We start from the raw sequence: 20,303 nt of genomic DNA, 5'->3' as shown, positions 1-20,303 counted from the left end.
AAATAACAACAAATGGTCTTTGAGTGGATATCACTTCCAGTGATTTGAATCTGCTTACTTACATCTGCCAAGAGTTGTATAACATAAAGTGACAGTACAGAAAATGGTCAAGAAAAATTCTTATGTTCAAATTCTGTCAGGCATTTGCATTTTCTAATATATCACACGTTTTCACTGCCTTAATTGCATGGAGGTATTAATATAAATATTGTTTATAGTTAACTTTAAAAAGAACTAAAAACTACAGTGAATTGTAAATAAGTTCTTATTAAAGCAGATAAGGAACTCTGAGCATGTAAGATGCAATATAGTCTTTGTCACTTATATAATTACATGCCTGGTGTTACAGGATCTCAGGAAAGCCTATTCTTTATAACTGCTGACTATGCAAAATCTCTTTGGGAACTTATAAATATGATATATCTGTTCAGTTATATACTGAGCAGGAGATTTCATGACATCTGTGCATCTTTGTAAGACTAGGCCTGCTCATTTAGAATAGCAACCATTAGATTACTTAGAATGCTTTTTCCTGTGCAAAAAAAGGAAAAAAAGAAAAGAAAAAAAAGAGAACAGTTAATACAAGCAACATCAGTATTAAAGATTTTAATATGTAGTTTCATACAAATGATCACTGTTTAAAAGTGCCACAAGGTCCTGCTACCATCATACACATTTATTTTTTTTTTCTTCTCAAGCAAATGGCAAATATTAACCTTAGTTGCATTTCATAACATAGACATGGTTTAAAATTGCAACACTTCAACATTGCATGTTAAAGAAGAAATACAATGATTATTAGTATCATGATATAGAAAAATAGCAAGACTCCTTTATATTAATATTTTACTACAAACAGGGTTTATATTGCACAATGCCCTCTTGACACTGAGTGTAATTTTAATTTACAGTACTTGCTTTGTTTTGAATGGTTTGTTACCTTCTGGTTACTTGTCACTGCAGACTTTTGCATCAAGTTAACAAATCATGTGCAATATGATTTATTGTTATAATATCTAAATAATTTATCCTAATTACTATTTTCAGCAATGGGTAAACATGTGATAGAAAATGTGAGCATATTTTTTTCTGTTACCCTAGGTTTCAAATGAATTAGAATACTTCCTCATTCTGTATTCCAGAGCAATCACTTTTCAATTGCAATGTTGAAGAATAATACATATTTCGATTCCTCTAAGCAGATATGAACATATACCATATTTCAATATTCATTTTTATGAGAGAGGTACTGTGATTCTTGGCTCATATAAATCCTAAAAAAATTGTAGGCACTTTCCTACATGACCTTCCCCTTTAATTACATTAGCATGTCTAGAGGCTACAAAATATGCATCCAAGATTTGTTTTCCTAATTCACAGAATGGGAAAGGGAGCCATTTTGAAAGAGGGTATTCCGTGTGCATGTTGGAGCACCAGCATCCAAAACAGATAAATGAATTACAATGAATCGTTAGTTTCTCCCATAAAACTGAAAAGTGAAAACAGGTATTATATACTCATATTACAAATTCTATATAATTTAAATAAAAAATAAATGTGTGTATTTATAAAACAATACAAATAGGCATTTCTCCAGAATTCTCTCAAAATAGATTGCTATATATGCTTCAGATCCATTTAAATTTATTAAAATGTCTAGACATTAACATTTAACATCATCTAGAGATCCCCATTGTAACAGGAGGACACCTGTCTTTTCAATAGTATGATATAAAGCTATTTCTTTAAAAAAAAATACACATGGCTGGATACTTTTCTATTTCAAAATATTGACATTAACTAATACTTCTTATTCCAATACTTCTGGAACATGATTTTTTGTTTTTTTTGCTTAATTCAACTATTTTAATCTGTATTTTAATGTAATCTCATATTATGACACTGAATTTTTGTAAGATGTAGGCCGGACTTGGGTAATGTATGATTTTTGATGTTTAATACTTTAAGTACCATGAATTTTGAATGAGCTGAATGTTACATGCTCTGCTGAGGATCTTTAAATGCTGATAATACTTACCAATTGTTTAATAAATGGCTCTGACATACAACTGCAGCTAACTATGCATATTAATGCTATGGAGCAAACAAGTAGATCCAAGGAGGAAAACTTTTAGATAATTAAGGCTAAACTGACTTTCCTCCTTATGAAGAATTAAACAAAACATGCGGTATATCACAAATATGGAATTATGTGCACCATATGCATTCAGTTAAGATTGTTTTTGCCCATTTGAAGAACCATCAGACACTGTACGTGAACAATACTTTTTTGTATTAACAAAGCTTTTCTTCAAGCATGTCTGCCTCAGATTTCTTAGGTTCTTGATTTTGTAGGTACTTTGAATTAGGCAAAACCTTAAAGGGGAATGTTCATTACAAACTGTGCAATAATTGTCAGAATGTGTGCTGTAATTTGTATGACCCATCATGAAAATGTCCAATGAAACTGTGACATAGGGATTACATTCACTGTTAAATTACTAAAATCTACCAATTGTAATGCTTCAAGACTGTTTATTTTTTCCAATAGAAAAATAAATCTCATACATTTGAACTGGTACACAAAACTGGGATAAAATTTATCAGATTTCTTGATAGCACCATTTACACATTCTTTAAAGTAAACATTAATATGCACTTTCTTAGAAAGCGATATAAATATATAGATATATAAATACAGGACTTGCTAACCTCTGTTAACCATCTGAATGTGATGGAATAATCTATCTCTACTGTGCAGGTAGGCTTGTGCATGGTGGTGTGGCAATATTTTAAAAGTTTGTTACAGATGTGATGGGAAGCTGGAAGGAGTCGAATAAGCAGAAAAAAGAGCTTAGATCTACTGTAAGCAATGAGTCGGAATGAGCCGTTAAAGGTTAGAATTTATCTTTGTTTCTGATCATTCAATGAGAAAAATGACTTCCACGGAAATAGATAGATTTAAACTGTTTGTAGAAAGGGGTGAAGTGGTGGGGGGTGGAATAGGATTGAAAGTCCTACAGGTAATAGCAATAACTGGAAGTGCAGACGAAATAGGTCTTCAGTGCAAAGAGGAAGGCAGCCATTTAAAAAGTCTAAGTGCAATGTTGTGGTGCTGAAAGAAAAGCTCCAGGTGATAAAAGAAAAACAAAACAAAACAAAATTAAAAAAAAAAACTGCAATGCAACTTCAAGCAGTAATTTGTGGTGCTGAAAGGACAGCTCCCAGCGTTGAGGAAAAGATCTTGGATCTAGAATGAGGTGTCCAATCTGTATGATAAACAGCACACTGTGTCTCAGAGCGCCTATTCAATCTCAGTAAGTAAATGAAATATTGATTGAAAGTGACCCTGAAACAGAATGCATTAAAAAGACATAGAAAGCTGCAGAACTGAGGTAATTCTTATTCAGTGTGTTCACCAGCCTCCCTATAGTAAAACAAATCTATAAATAGGTGCATTTTATAAGATGTTTGGCCCTTGTATCATTAGTTTTCTCCATTTTAAATCACTATAGTGGAACAGCCTTTGCTGTACACATGATGAGCTTTGAAACCATATACTAATTGCTTTGCAATAAGTTAAATCTTTTTACAAATCAATACTATATGACCTATAAATTTCAAAATATATTTTTAAACAGCATGAAGCTGGCTTACAGATAATGCATGCAAACCCTTGTTATTACTATCACTCTTAAAAGATGGAATAATTTCAGTTTAGCTACAGAGTTTAACCAACACATATATAATAAAATATATGCGTTGATGGTGGGCCACAAAAGCTCCAGGATTGTCAATTATATTTTTAAAGTTCAACTATGTGCATTTTGTCAACATCAAAGGCTAAAAAAATACACAAAGTGCTTTTTTCCCTTTAGATTATGATCTCAATTTAACATTAATTCCAGATGAAATGTATGGTTTCCACAGTGGACTAGTAGAATTTTGATATAACAGGTTGAAAGTCTTCTAAGACTAAATAAAACATTTTAAAGACCCAACATTTGAAATGCTTCTAATATACATCCTAATACATTTTATTTTTCATCCCCTTTACCAGTTTAATCTAGGATAGGGCCCCAATAGTTGCCTTGCCAGCATCCATGCTGACTCTGAGACAGCATGGACAAATAAATTTACATAGATATTATTCACTGTTAATGTATTATAAATGGTCTGAGACTTGTGACATGCAAGGAAAAAATGAGACGGGAGACAAGTGATGCTACATGATGAACTAAGCACATTTATAATGATAAAATGAGTAAATATAATAGCGGCAATGCTAACCACTGATTTCACGAGATACACTATTTGTCAAAACTTACACAGCTACAGAGTATCGACGATAAATAGTCATTACCAAGTAACACAGTTTACTACAGCTTTTCTCTTTCATTTTAAACAAGCATATCATTCCCTTTTTAATAATTCTCTAAATAAATATTTAGAGACCGAGAACTAAATGAAATAACAATCCTATGTTAAAAACTAAAAAGAAAATAAAAATGACTCTACTCTTACAGTTTGACAGAAATGAGTTATTAATAGTGAAGGAGTGGGGGGATGGGGAAGGAAAGGATCAGGGAATTATTTCAAGTTCTCAATGTCCAAAAGTAAATTGCACAGTAAATCAATATGAAATGAAGAGTCCATATAGTTCAATGAACAAAAGGGAAAGTTCATGAGGACAAAGATCACAGTTCAGAGAGAGGCTGGACGAAATTCAGACATGGAGCATCACACTCATTGTTCTTTAATTGGTTGCACAGAAAGGAGCAGCTGGGATGCCATTTAGCTTGCTAGGATGGACGTAATCAATGGGTTGAAGTTGAGATGGAAGTAATTCTCTTTTGAAATTCAGTTGCTCAGCCAGATGATCCAGAGGTAGCCAGCATTTTATTTTTGTCCATTGAATTTAAGACTGCATGCACAGCATGAGGACGTGCTTGGTTATGGATGCCCCTATGAGTGGCCTTGAGTGGGCAAACTCAGAGGTTAACAGATGGTGGGTCAATGGCCTGGGCAGTTGGCACTCAGGAGAGGTACAGAAGAGGGTGACAGTTGTAGGGTCTTGGAAACAAAGGCTTAGTCTGAAATGACCTGTCAAAAAGCCTGACAATGGTAGGCCACACTACCTCTCAAGATAAACTGCCTCTTCTAAATAAGCATGCAGGAAATACTGTCTGATTGGTGACATAAAAATGTTCCACAAAACATGCAAATTACTGAGTATCAGAAACTGCATTGGCTGCTAGCGCCATGCTGCAAAGACTCCATCATGGGAGCAAAACAGCTAAATCACAGATAGCTTCACAGTAAAATCTACATTCACAATACTAATAGGTTTCTAGTGTTAACAAATTATACACAATTATAAGCTCTTAAAATGCAACATACTTCTCAAGCAGTTGCAGATAATGAAACATTATCAGCTATCAATAATTTGTTGGCACTTCCACTTTTTTGTTTATAAAATTTCCAATACACTGTACCACAGTTATGTGTCTAAACAGTGAGGATGTTAATGGAGTAATGACTGTTCTACTGGCCAGGCAATGGGATCAGTAGTGATTTCAGTGCTTAAAAACAAATGTACAAACCTCCGTTAGAGGTGGGACTCCATGTGAGAACTTTTGTTGAACTTACAAATGGTGAAGAATGGGCCATGGCCAGCATGCAGCATTATTTCCATTGTCTAGTTCAGATGGAGAACAGGTGCTTTTTATTGATCTGTAAACTTACCAATATAATTTTCCACAGTTTTAACCTTTTAAATATTTTACAGTGCTTTTATGCAACTATATTGCTTTTTGATAATTTTAAATTTTAAAACTTAGTTTCAAAATATTGTTTCCTACTTCACTGTGCCCTAAGCAGGAAGTAAGACTGACATGACAGTGCTTTGGCCTCACTCCGTTTTAGGTCACTGACCCCACCATACCCAACCTAACAGTAGTTAATTTAGTGTTAGCTAGAACTAATACTGAAAACTTTACGCATTTCCCTCTCTACATTCAATCATTAAACTACAATAATGCTGGTAAAATGGCAGGCTTAAATCTTACACTAGAAACACCTCTGACAAATATACACAAGCAAAGTATAGAGAACAAAACAGGTCAAGAAATTTTTTTTCTATGAAACATCTGGTAAAACACATTATATTTACATATACACATTGTCAACATAGTCGCATTCATTTGCATAATTATATATTAATAACAGAAAAAAAAACTTCACTTCTGCAAAGTACAGTACATCCTTCTTGAAAATAAGGTAAGGAGGGGTTTAAAACAATCTCATGTTTAGCATGATCAACCCACTTTCTGTGGATTGGCAGCCCGAACTCCTTGCTCATACGTGATCCGTTGTGTTATTAAATACTGTGCGGCCTGGGTTGCAGCTGGTGTTCCAGTAATAGTTACCTTCCGATTCCTTGTGCCAGGAACGAATTCTCCTTTTTTGGAGATCTGTATCCTTGCACCAGTCAACTCTTGGTATTCTACTAACGTTTTCCCTCCTTTTCCAAGTATTGCACCAACTAAGTTTTCTGGCACTGCTATTTCAACTACATCCTTTGAGCCATCTGTGGATTTCTCTGTTCCTAGAATGGCGCTGGCAGCTAGAGGAGAAGCAGCTCCAAAATATCCATTGGTTGCAGCAGTAGCAGCAGCCAGGCTACCTAATGCAAATGTCCCCGCCGTACCACCAGCTGTACTGCCACTGGCTGAGGCTTCACTCGCATAGGTGGCCAACAAATTGGCTGCTGCTGCTGCTGGATTGGCACTGGCAGCTGCTGCAGCCAAAGCCCCAGTAGCTGCTGCCTGACTTAGGCCTAACCCTAAAGTATTGAGATTATATCCATAGCTGGCTAAGGTGTTAAGTGCAGAGGTGATGGCGACCAGGTCATTGCCTGTGAAGCCAGATAAAACTGCTGGAAAGGCTGCAACTCCAGCAAGGTTTGCATGTCCTAAGAGCCCTGCCGCAGCTGCAGCTGTTGGTAATACTTCAGCAGTGTTTGCATAAGGAGATCCCGTTGGATTGGAATTGGCCACTGGACCTGTAACATTAGCATAACTGATATTGAGACAGCTGCCACTCTGTGGATCCTCTTGTATCTTCTGGATGATAAGTTCAACAGCTTTTCGGTTTTGTTCAGGTTCTCCGCTTACAGTAACAACCCTCTCTTGTAAGTTGATCCCATCAGGTTTCTGGGAAAGCTGCACCCAAGCCCCTGACTGCTCCATTATAGCCTTGACTGTAGCACCTCCCTTCCCTATTATCAGACCTGCTGTGCTGTTGGGAACTATTATCTTTACCTGTAATCAAAAAAAATATATATGAATAATACTTCTGTTTTGCACATACAACATCGTTAAATTCTTTACTACCTGAAATAAGTGGAAAAACTCAAAATTAGTTATTTTCTTTCAAATATAAGTTTGAATTAGGAATCAAGCTTATACTTTTAAGTATTTATATGGATTCTGACATAAAATGTTATCTGTTTTCAAAAATTCAGTCACGGCAGGAAAAATATAATTCTTGGAGTTTATTTAACAATGAGATACTTAGAGAAACTGAAATAATATTAGTAAAAGAAACAAACTTATTTTATAGTACTTTTGTTCATGATTCATCAAACACTCAATAATGGATCATCTTCTGATAAATCTTTGGTCAACATTCTGTTACATAACTCAACAGCATTTCTTTAAACAAATACTTCAGTGAATCATCAAGTCCTCCAATGGAAACAAAAAGTAATAGAACATGCATCTATTCTAGTAGATCATCATCTCAAGATCATTATTTTATGGTTATTATTTATTTATAAAACAAATATCCTGATATTTTCTAATAAAGAGTCCCAACTTGATAGTATATCCTTTATTCTCAATAAACTGTAGAAATCATCTAGGATGAAAAAGAATAGGGAAACATGGGGATTTGTGTCAAGTTTCAAGTAAAATAATTATCTATGCAATTTCTCAGTTTCTTTTAGCTGATGATTCTTATACTACTTAACCTAAAGAAATTTAATTATTGACACTGAAATAGCTTCAAATGATAATTTCACTGATTTTTGTATAATTATATTTTAGTAAGAAAAGTCTAATATCTGTATCCTACTTACATTTACTTAGCAATACCCCATTCTAATCAGAAGGACTTACATCTGAATATACAGGATAGTGCTGCAAGTACGTTAATTCAACATGCTACTTGGATATCGGGCTTGATCCAGACAAACATCTTCCAACAAAAGAATTTTATGGGAGGCAGTTCCTCCAATGTAGCAAATATCTCTGCCAAACCCAATCTATGATTGGTTTTGTTCAATTCTTAACCAATTGCATAGAATATAGTATTAAAATTAACAGTCATGGAATAATACTTACACAGCGCATTGTGTATCGATACATAACCATTATCTTAGATGTTGTATTTCTATATACTAAAATTGTATGTAAATCCAAAAATGGATCATATTTATTTATTTATTAAATTTGTATGCCGCCATCTCCCCCAATGGGTGACTCTGGGTGTCTCACAGTTAAAACCAAAGACCTAAGAACCATTAAAAAATGATACCATATAAATAGTTAACATTAATTCATCAATTAAAATCAGACTATAAAAACAACCCTATACATAAATACTAAAAAATGTTCAAGATGACGGGGGGAGGGCAAGGTCAATACCCCACAAGCCACTTCCACTGATGGGAACCCTCATCTGGTCCCCAGGCCTTCTGGAATAGCCAGGATTTCACGCCTTTCCTGAAGGCCATGAGAGTGGGGGCACACTGCACCGTTGGAGGTAGTTTGTTCCATAGAGTAGGGGCCACCACAGAAAAGGCCCTCTTCCTAGATCCCACCAGTCGAAATTCCTTGACTGGTGGGGTCTGCAACATGCCCCTTCTGCCGGACCAAGTGAGGCAGGCTAATATACTGGGGCGAGATGGCTCCTCAGATAACCTGGTCCTGTGCCATGAAGGGCATTAAAGGTGATAACCAACACCTTGAATTGGACCCAGAAGCAAACTGACAACCAATGCAGCTTGTGTAACAAGGGTGTTATGTGTGCCCCCCAGGGGCATTCAGAACTGTCCACGCCGCTGCATTCTGTGCCAGCTGTAGCTTTTGGATACTCTTCAAGGTAGTCCCATGTAGAGTGCATTGCAGTAGTCCAACTGGGAGGTGACCAGGGCATGAGTGACCGTGTGGAGGGCATCCCAATTGAGGAAGGGGCATAACTGCCACACAACATGAAGTTCCGCAAAGGCCCTCTAGCCATGACTGCCACCTGCTATTTGAACAGGAGTCGTGAGTCCAGAAGGACCCCCAGATTACACACCGGGTCTGACTGGGGTAGTGTGACCCTGTCAAGAACCAAAGATGATAAACTCCTAGATCTTGAGGCTCCCTGTACCCACAGCCATTCCGTCGTACCAGGGTTCATTTGAAGCCTGTTGTCCCCCATCCAGGCCCCCACAGCCTCCAGGCACTGTGAAAGGGTAGCTACAGCATCACTTGGGTCACCCAGGATCGAGATATATAATTGAGCATCATCAGCATACTGATGATACCTCATCCCATGGTGCCGGATGATCTCACCCAACGGTTTCATGTAGATGTTAAATAGGAGTGGCAAGAGCACCGAACCTTGAGGTACCCCACAAAGTAGGGGCCATGGGTTGGACCTCTCGCTCCCTATCAACACCGATTGGGTTCGGCCTTGGAGAAAGGAGCTGAACCAGTACAACACTATGTTGCCCAGCCCCAACTCCTGCAGCTGACCCAAAAGGATGCCATGGTCGATGGTATTGAAAGCTGCCGAGGTCAAGAAGAACAAGGATGGATGCACTACCCCCATCCTACTCTCACCAGAGATTGTCCAAAAGTACAACCAATGCTGTTTCTGTCCCATAACCGGGCCTGAAACCTGACTGATAGGGGTCCAGATAATCCGTTTCCTCCAGGATCCTCTGAAACTGCTACGTGACCACCTTTTCCACCACCTTTCCTAGAAAGGGAAGGTGGGAGACTGGATGAAAATTGTCCAGAAGGGTGGGATCCAGCGATGGTTTCTAGACCAAAGCCTCCTTGAAAGGCTTTGGGAACACTCCCTCCTGCAAGGATGAATTGACCACTGCCAGAACCCACCCTAAAGTCACCTCCTTGGTGGCTTTAACCAACCAGGAGGGACGAGGATCCAAAATACAGATAGCTGAACTAACAGCCCCGAGGACCCTGTCCAGTTCCTCAGGGCCAACAGGATCAAACCGTTCCCAGAGAACTGGGTAAGAGTGCTCCCTGGGCATCTCCACTGGACCCGCGTCACACTTGGCCTCCAACTGAGAATGGATCTGAGCTATTTTATCCGTAAGGTGTTCAGCAAATTCCTCTGCAGAGCCCTGTAGATAGTCCTCCGAGCCCTCTCTACCCAGGAAGAACCGAGTGATCCTGAACAGGGCTGCCGGACGACACTCTGAGGATGCAATAAGAGTGGAGAAATATTGACGCTTTGCCACCCTTACTGCCACTAGGTAGGCCTTAATAGCGGATCTAACCCATATTTTATATTCTCTGTAGTTAGTTATGATTGTGATTCCCCTGAAAACAATAACACTTGAATTAATCAAGATCAAATCATTCTACTATTTTATAAATGTGACTTAGCCCACTACACTGATCTAAGCTAAGATTATACTAGGATTTTAACACGTTTCCTGTATCTTTTTAGCATGTTTTATGGATTTCTCATTCTCAATAGAATAATAATTTATTAAACTTGTATGCTGCCTGACTCTCAATGACTCTGGGCAGCATAGAAATATTAGGGTGTTATTTTTTCAGAGTTAAGCTTGGAATATGTATCAATGCATATAGTACAATCCACATTCATTAAATGATGCTTAATGTTGTGGATCAATTTTTAAAGTTTCACTGAAACTGGTCACAGCATTCTCAGTGCTTCATTATGCTTCTAATAGCAACATCATGGCACTGGTGACCTGGCATTGGTGACCTGCCTGCATAAAGGAAGGAGAGAACTCAGGTTCATACTTACAGTATTTAGTTGCTATTTCTCCCACCCTCTTAAACCATGTAATGTATGAAACACAGTCTCCATACAGAAGTCTTAATAAGAACTTGGTTTGTCTAATCTTCAATCTTTCCTGGCAGAATTATCACCTGATACATTTGTTCACATGAACCAGAGGTGCAGAAATGGTGTGCGAAGAAAACTCTCAAAGACCTACCTAAGTTGCTACTAAATTGTAAATTTTAACATAACAGAAGGAGAAAGTAATTAAATGCATGATTGAAAACTAGTTATATTAATTATATTTAATATTAATTAAGTGTACATATAAAATAAAACCAAGTCAGATGTAATGGCTGTCCCTTTCCCCTATTAGTGTTGGAGTTTGGCTCCCTATGTGCTATTCAGAGATTAAGTTCTGTACTTGTCTCAGTTGCATAACTGAGGTGTATTCTTTCCCCTAATAGTGTTTGCTAGATAGGAAGTATTCAAAAGCCCTTTTGCAAGTTGGTAAGAATTATATAATTGTAGCTTCCTTGGGAAACAAATATAGACCTATCTGATACACATAAAGGGAAACACCAAGAACCCCTTGAATTAGTGAATTATATGTTTTGTATGTAAAGCCTTCCATCCAATTTCTGAAAAATTTCTTTTCCAGTAATACACTTCACCATTCCCTGCAGAAAATTCTATACATTATAAAGTTTATTCCAATCTCCAGGAATAGCTCTTTTGAGAGATAAAAGAAGCATTGGAAGGTACATTGGAAAGTCCTACTGCACATTAAAAAAACTTTTTTGCCATTTCAGTATCTGAGATTATTTGAGGCGGGTGAGTAGAGGTACTGAAGGGCTCTGTTTCGCCCCCATGCTACAGTGGGGCAAAAAAGTATTTAGTCAGCCACCAATTGTGCAAGTTCTCCCACTTAAAAAGATGAGAGAGGCCTGTAATTTTCATCATAGGTATATCTCAACTATGAGAGACAAAATGAGAAAAAAAATCCAGAAAATCACATTGTCTGATTTTTAAAGAATTTATTTGCAAATCATGGTGGAAAATAAGTATTTGGTCACCTACAAACAAGCAAGATGTCTGGCTCTCACAGACCTGTAACTAATTCTTTAAGAGGCTCCTCTGTCCTCCACTCGTTACCTGTAGTAATGGCACCTGTTTGACCTTGTTATCAGTATAAAAGACACCTGTCCACAACCTCAAACAGTCACACTCCAAACTCCACTATGGTCAAGACCAAAGAGCTGTTGAAGGACACCAGAAACAAAATTGTAGACCTGCACCAGGCTGGGAAGACTGAATCTGCAATAGGCAAGCAGCTTGGTGTGAAGAAATCAACTGTGGGAGCAATAATTAGAAAATGGAAGACATACAAGACCACTGATAATCTCCCTTGATCTGGGGCTCCACGCAAGATCTCACCCTGTGGGGTCAAAATGATCACAAGAACGGTGAGCAAAAATCCCAGAACCACATGGGGGGACCTAGTGAATGACCTGCAGAGAGCTGGGACCAAAGTAACAAAGGCTACCATCAGTAACACACTATGCCACCAGGGACTCAAATCCTGCAATGCCAGATGTGTCCCCCTGCTTAAGCCAGTACATGTCCGGGCCCGTCTGAAGTTTGCTAGAGAGCATTTGGATGATCCAGAAGAGGATTGGGAGAATGTCATATGGTCAGATGAAACCAAAGTAGAATGTTTTGGTCTAAACTCAACTCGTTGTGTTTGGAGGAGAGAGAATGCTGAGTTGCATCCAAAGAACACCATACCTACTGTGAAGCATGGGGGTGGAAACATCATGCTTTGGGGCTGTTTTTCTGCAAAGGGACCAGGACGACTGATCTGTGTAAAGGAAAGAATGAATGGGTCCATGTATCGTGAGATTTTGAGTGAACACCTCCTTCCATCAGCAAGGGCATTGAAGATGAAATGTGGCTGGGTCTTTCAGCATGACAATGATCCCAAACACACCGCCCGGGCAACGAAGGAGTGGCTTTGTAAGAAGCATTTCAAGGTCCTGGAGTGGCCTAGCCAGTCTCCAGATCTCAACCCCATGGAAAACCTTTGGAGGGAGTTGAAAGTCCGTGTTGCCCAGCGACAGCCCCAAAACATCACTGCTCTAGAGGAGATGTGCATGGAGGAATGGGCCAAAATACCAGTAACAGTGTGTGAAAACCTTGTGAAGACTTACAGAAAACGTTTGACCTCTGTCATTGCCAACAAAGGATATATAACAAAGTATTGAGATGACCTTCTGATATTGACCAAATACTTATTTTCCACCATGATTTGCAAATAAATTCTTTAAAAATCAGACAATGTGATTTTCTGGATTTTTTCCCCCATTTTGTCTCTCATAGTTGAGGTATACCTATGATGAAAATTACAGGCCTCTCTCATCTTTTTAAGTGGGAGAACTTGCACAATTGGTGGCTGACTAAATACTTTTTTGCCCTACTGTATGTAGTATTTATTGTAGTATTTTTTGAAGATTCAACATAATGACATGCAATTATTTCTTTTTCATCTTAGTCGATTTACACAGTCTTACTAATCAGTATAACAATGACAATAGATTGCCTATTCTTCACATGAAAATCTACAAACTGATGTTTAATCCATGTAACCATGACAGAGATATGCAGAAACTATTACCTAAGCAAAAGGGGCTGACATATTTTTTAAGTCCAGGACAACGACATAACATTTGGAAGCGACTCAGGCAGAAGCCTCCCTAATTCACTGTATTGTAAAAGAAGGAGGAAGCACCACACAACCAGACTTGCAAGATTCTGTTATTACAGCCAATCTCAATAAAAGTAGTTTTAGCCTTCCTGTGGAATTGATTTCCTGGTATGGTCTATCTAGTTATGCTGACACCAGCCAATGATGTTAACTTCTTTTAGAGAATATTATACTTCTCTTAAGGATCAGATTTTTAGGTTTGGGATTTTCAGGGATTCGTAGAACATGTCTGACCTAGAGTATCTTATACCAGTAGACCCTGAAGAACTATGTTCTTATCTAAATAGAGACAGTTTTAGGCCATTGTTGCATGAGTTTTAACAATATTTTGTTCTAAATAATCCGTTTTGGCCCCAAATGGAGCAGTAGACAGCAAGTACTTATTATGAGTTCATACTTTTTCTTATAGCCAGAGTTCATATGGAACATGGAAACTCTTGAGTCATTCTAAATTTTGTCCCTTCAAGACAAAAGTGTTGGACATTCTAAGTGACCTGTACCCACTTTGAAACAAATCACTTATTTTTTTGTCTGGATCCTTATCTAAGGTAGATTAACATTTGGAGTAAGGCCACAAGCAGTCTACTGCCACTACCATACACACCATTAAGATGGATGGCTGCTGATTTGACTAACATGGTATGGAAGTGAAGGGAGGGAGGGAGGGACTTTTTTTTCTTTTTCAAGTCACTAAGTGGCTCTTGAGAAATTTATGATAGATGCTGAAAAATGACAGAGCTTTCCAATTGTGGAAAACTTTTTCCAGATGTGAAAAATAAATGTGCCTTTTACTGCCTACACATATGAAAACAGCACTAACATTCAAATCCATGCAAAAAAGTTAGATTTCATACATTTAAGTGGAAATAATAAAAACAATGAATCAAAACTGTGTTGATATAGAATAAAAATTATCTGTTCCCACTACCATCTTTGCATGCTATAAAAAGAGAATGAAGAAGCCATCTCATCTAGAATAATTTGATATCTACTTGAAAAGACATAAACCTTGTGTGTGCATTGTGTTTTGCATTTTCATGTTATTTTTTGCACATTGTAGACTTTTCCCCCCAAAACACATATACAAATCCTTTTTGTGTAATAAGCATATTTTGACTGGTGAAAGCATACTATGCTGATGCATAGTTTTAATATAATCCTTGTCTTCCATTTGTTTTTATTCTGTGGTCTGAAGGCACTTTGTACTTTACACATTAATGTTTCATAACTTTCAAATTACATTTGCAGAAGCAACTGATGAATTCTGAATAGCTTCATTTATGTGCTTCAATTTTTTATAATAATAAATGTAGCTGCTTGCACATTGAAATATACAGTAAGGCTGTGCAATACTTTGCCTTTGATTCCAAAAAAAGCACTTCAGAGGTGCAAATGGAGCACTTGTCTACAACGTCTTATTAAAGTAGCCATACAATTACTGGGAATACATGGCAGCTGGCTGAAGCAAGTATGAAATTTTAAGGAAAGTTATAGCTGCTGTGATGAACTACAGATAAGTACTATATCTGTACTCCCATGTGTGCTAATACACACTTTTGAAATTGAATCCAAAGTACTGAAGCCCAATATGCAATATATAAAATTAATCCACGTTTTCTAATAAAAAATGTGATCAGATATGAAATACTGCTATATAACAATATCCAAACATTCATGTAAGTTCAAAAGCATTCAGTATAATTAAGTATTTCAAAGTCCTAGAATTAAGAGATGACATTGTTGACATAATTTTCCACCAAAGTACAGTGTTATGAATATATCTTGCAATATTGTCCCACAAATTAATGGAAAGTTGTGGGGCAGTTGGCTGGATCAGAAATCAGTTCTTGGAAGTTTAAACTCTAGTCTATAGGAGGTAAGATGTGGTTCCATTTATTCTATGTGGCGGTAAACTATGTTACATTACTCATTGAAGCCGACACTTTTCCCTATAGACTTACTGCCACTGACATTAGAGGACAGATTTCGAAGTTGGTGGAAACAGTTTATAACAAGCTCCTAGGACTTTCTCCCATTTACTTACTATGTCTGGTCTATGAGGAAGCAAGGGCTACACTTAAGCAATGTTTATTCAACATGGGCCATCAAACAGATGCTGGTAATATCACTCATTTGCTGATTGCCTAGTTTTTGTTAGTTTCTTTTTGATTCACCTTGTAAGAGAAACTGTTTTTCCCTAAATTGCATTATCAAGAAGGGTGCTGTATATTACTGATTCAGTTGGTTTGTTTTTTTTCTCTAAGGATAACGAGGACAAAATTGGTACTTTCAGTGTACAGTAGGAGTGAGGATTGGTGAAAAATATCTAGGCCAAACTGGTCAGCATATTTTGAGACATTTACTAGTTAAGAGCAGTGAAACTAAATATGATTGTTTGCCATCTGAAGAAAACTTGGGAGAAGGTGTTCTTCATGAGGAGGCAACTCAATTTTAGTTGCTAAAATAATTTTTAATAGAAGTGGTTATTAAAAACAATATTTAATCCATTTTTAAACAAGAATGTCTCTACACTCTGAAATCAACAATAATCTGTTGTCATTCCCCAATTAATGCATTATTAACACCGTTTTTTCAGAAGTAAGTACTGAATGTCTAAAAAACAACTTTAAAGTACAAGTTGCTAGAAAATTATTCATGTCATGTTTTTTTGAAAACAACTTGAATCTCTAGTGAGCTCAATCTATTAGTTTTATTGCTGCAGTGTGGCATTGGTGGCACAATCTATTTGTAAAAGTTATGCTCTAATTCAACCAAAAGTAAATTAACTGAACAGCAATTTCATCATAAAATTATATGTCCTATATTCATTCAGCAGATGGTTTAAAATGATTCTCTTTGGCTATCAAAGTTTTTGATGAATAAAACATTAAAACCTGAAGAGTTGTTTATAGACAGATAAATGCTTTGTCTTTTTTTTAAAAAAAGAACTGCATTGTGAAATGTTTTTCAATAATTAGTTACCCTACTTGTGATCCAACCAGATCATATATAGCTATTTTTTATAATTAGAATAGATAAGATTATCAAAAACAGAACAGAAAATAGACTTGAACATTGTCTTGAACATTATTTGAAAATCTGTAATTAAAAGAGATCATGAAAATAGTTTTTTGTTTAAAATGAAATAAGCATGTTTGCTCATCTTTGCCAGTCAGAGAACAAAATACATTTTTATGAATTAATGGTTCATAAATTTCAAACAATGTTTTAAATGGATGCAAACTTTTTAAAGGCTCTTTCTTGTCAGTTGAGAGAATACACATACATTAATTTATTTATAAATTCCACACCTTTAATGTAACTGGAATCATGTGTTCATTTACTTATTAACTCCCACTGAACTAAGGAGAATTTAATTCTGAGAAAATACACTTATGACTATTAGTGTTTCCCAATATCAATTGCTTTGAAAAATTTAGTTCTGAGAGTGCTTGAGATTTGCACAATGCTAATTTGTAAATTTATTTATTTATTTGTTTGTTTAAACTGTGGATCTCCTGGGGGAAGCAGAAGCAGGAAGGCACATCTCTTCCCTTCCATCTTCCTCTTTACAATTTGCCTGATTGCTAATGATTTTGCAAACTGACTGTATTAGCAAACATGATCTCTTCTCTTGTTAGCTTCACAATGTCTTCAGAAATATTTAATCACAATTTTTAAAGACATATTTGGTAGCCACAGTTGCCCAAAAGAACCATTGGAAAAAGAGCTTGTTGGGTAGATTAGGTATTTATGAAGGAAAACAGTGTCAATGGATGGACTAGAATATTTTCCATCTGTTTTGAGAATGAAGTAGTCAACACACCTGATGGAATTTATAACCCATGTATAATCAGATTTCTTCTGTATTTCCATTGTTCTTTGGATATGAAAGAAATGAACTGAAACCATTAAATTATTTAATAGTAGTAGCTAAAGAAAATGCATATATGTAGCTTTCCTGTCCCCCTAATTAAATCAAGAAGTATATAAAGTATGCATTTTGTAGTTTCTGATTCAAGAATCAAAGATACTTAATATTTATTGCTCAGGAAAGTATTTCTTCTTTGCAGGAAGCTTGAAAGAAAGTGAATTAAAATGATTTTACCATAGCACAAGAATTAAATTAAAGGAAATTAATTTCCTTTAATTTTAAAGGTATTAAATTATGTGGCAAAAATATGCCCTTATCTGCCCTCTTCCAAGCTTCTCTCCTCAGAATACCCAATATCAGAGAGATGAAAAAGGGCTGGACCTGAAAGGCAGGTGCCAGCTTGAGCCATAGATTTGTAGATCCAGTACCCTCATGAATATATTCAGAAACTATCACCTACTTACCCCATTCATTACACAGGTTTATTCCCTGCCAAGCACAAACACACAAAGCCAGGTAGGAGGTATTCTGGTCCTACTTGCATCCCTTTAGCAGAAGACTAGCAGGGCAATGGAGATGAACATTTTAGAGACTAGAATATCAACACCCTCTAAAAAAAAAGTAAGAAGTCCTATGACCATAAACTATTTTTTAATATGTATTATATTTAAAAGTATATTTCTGTTGTGAATCTAAGCTCTTCAGTGCAGGTTTTCAAAATGAATAATATGCGTTTAATCTTTTCTATTATTTATTATTACACTATGGTTAATGTGACAAACCAATTTCTTACTTTTCACTTCTCAAAACAATTACATATTTAAATACATACAATCTGAATTATTGAATCACTAGTACAAACTTTTCTTAAAATGAAATAAATATCTCACATTTTCTTTTTTCTTTATTCAACTTGTTTCTATATTTATGAGAATTCTTTATTATGTTTTTAGCATCTACAAGCTAACTTCATTTTTCTACAAGCTAACTCCAAAATTTCATTTTGCTTCAGAGAATAGCTGTAAGGCTGTTCAATAATAATCTCTTTAGATAAGTAATCTAGAAAATGACATTTCTGGTTATCATTTTTTTCTGAATTAATCATTTTTTAAAATTGCCATTTTACAAATAACGTTTCAGGAATCCTAGTCTCTATACATTATGTTTTTCACAGAATAAAATGATGGCAATATAGCAGTTTAGCAGAAAATGTGATAACCTACTGACACATTCAAGAGTATCCCTTTAGGGATAAACTGATGCAAACAATGTACTACAGAATAATTGCTGATTGCTGGTCTGTCACTGACCCAATACAACAGAGGAACCTATGGGAATGAGAGACAGCAGCAGGAGGAGGAGAAGTAGATGAAGAACAAGAAACAACTTGCAAAAGGCTATTTTGAATATTCCAGTAGCAGGCAGATCTTGAAAAGAGTGATTCAGAACTTTCTAGAGGCTCATCCCCTCTCTTCACATTATCAACAATATAACAAACTTAGCACAACTGTAATGCATTTTTCCTAAATTAAAGTACTCCAATTACTTAACTGCCCCAAGAATTTAATGAATTCTATATTTGCTCTTTATAATTTATTCTAAACCTTTGATATGCTATTATCCAATGTGATCAATAAAGATTCTTAGTGACTTGCTTATTTCTGATTGTTTCTTTTCTATATCAGTAGCTGAAAACTACTGAAAATTCTGCAATGGGTTTGTCTCTCTTTCCTTTTAGTAATGAATGGCATCACTTTCATGTCAACATTTACCCACAAAACAGCGTCTGTATGGTTTGCTGAATTTTGGCATACAGTAATTTATATGCCGAGCAGTATGAAAGAGCAACTGTGTGTGGCAGAATGATGGTTCTGTAATATATATAGCTGCAGTACTGACAGTTTCCTCTCCAGTTGCAGCTGAAAAGGGCCTTGGATGGGTTGGATGAGGCCTTCGATGTGAAAGACCCAAACCTTGCACATTCTCACATAATGCCCTTGCAACTATGCCAGACAGCTGGGGTAATACTTTTGTCTAATATTGGTGTCTTATCTTCCTAATTTTTAAAAATGTTTTTAATATGGTGTACATATAACACAAACATGCATATACTTCCTTCCTCTCTAGAGGAGTCAGGGTGGGTGGTTAACAACATCAACATAGTGGCTATGTCTGATGATCAAAATCCTGCCCCTTTTTAATGTGCTTTGCATGCACGTGGGACTCTGATATGTAGTTGACCCTCCATGAAAATGCCCTTGTCTCCCTCTCTCCATATGCCATTATTGGAAATTGCCCTGTATGAAGGATTCCTGAAAACAGTGGGAAGAAGACAGACAAAACCACTTCAGAACCTATTCCAGCTACTCTTCCCATATATAGTCATTATGATCAACAGTTTGTAAGATATATTATTTACTGGTCGTTATTGTTTATTTACAAAGTGATCTGTAAACTACATTGCTAAGATTTGCATCGTGGAAGTTGGGGTATATAAAATTGTAATAGATAAATGTAATGTTTTGCCTAAATATGTATCTATAAAGCCTTCTATAACCTGATTACTGATTGAGGAAGAGTGACTGTTTACACTAGAGAAGGTGATTAGCC

General features: G+C 36.4%; 1 protein-coding gene across 3 annotated transcripts in view; it reads right to left on the bottom strand.

Annotated features, from left to right (window-relative positions):
* Positions 1 to 313: 313 nt before the first annotated feature.
* Positions 314 to 20,303, bottom strand: part of NOVA1 (NOVA alternative splicing regulator 1) — a 148,035-nt gene continuing 128,045 nt past the window's right edge. The window contains exon 6 of one of the 3 annotated variants that reach the window (XM_088145413.1): positions 314 to 7,322. In XM_088145413.1, the coding sequence (XP_088001539.1) occupies positions 6,318 to 7,322 (1,005 nt within the window). In that variant the 3' untranslated portion in view covers positions 314 to 6,317. The remainder of the gene's footprint in view (positions 7,323 to 20,303) is intronic. The other 2 variants (XM_088145409.1, XM_088145412.1) reach the window with 2 other exon arrangements.

Source organism: Python bivittatus, unplaced genomic scaffold, assembly GCF_059951505.1.
Source record: "Python bivittatus isolate LINGU-HERP-01145 unplaced genomic scaffold, Pbiv_v1 ctg000480_np1212, whole genome shotgun sequence".
Taxonomy (NCBI): Eukaryota; Metazoa; Chordata; class Lepidosauria; order Squamata; family Pythonidae; genus Python; species Python bivittatus.
This window is presented reverse-complemented; position numbering and strand designations above follow the sequence as displayed.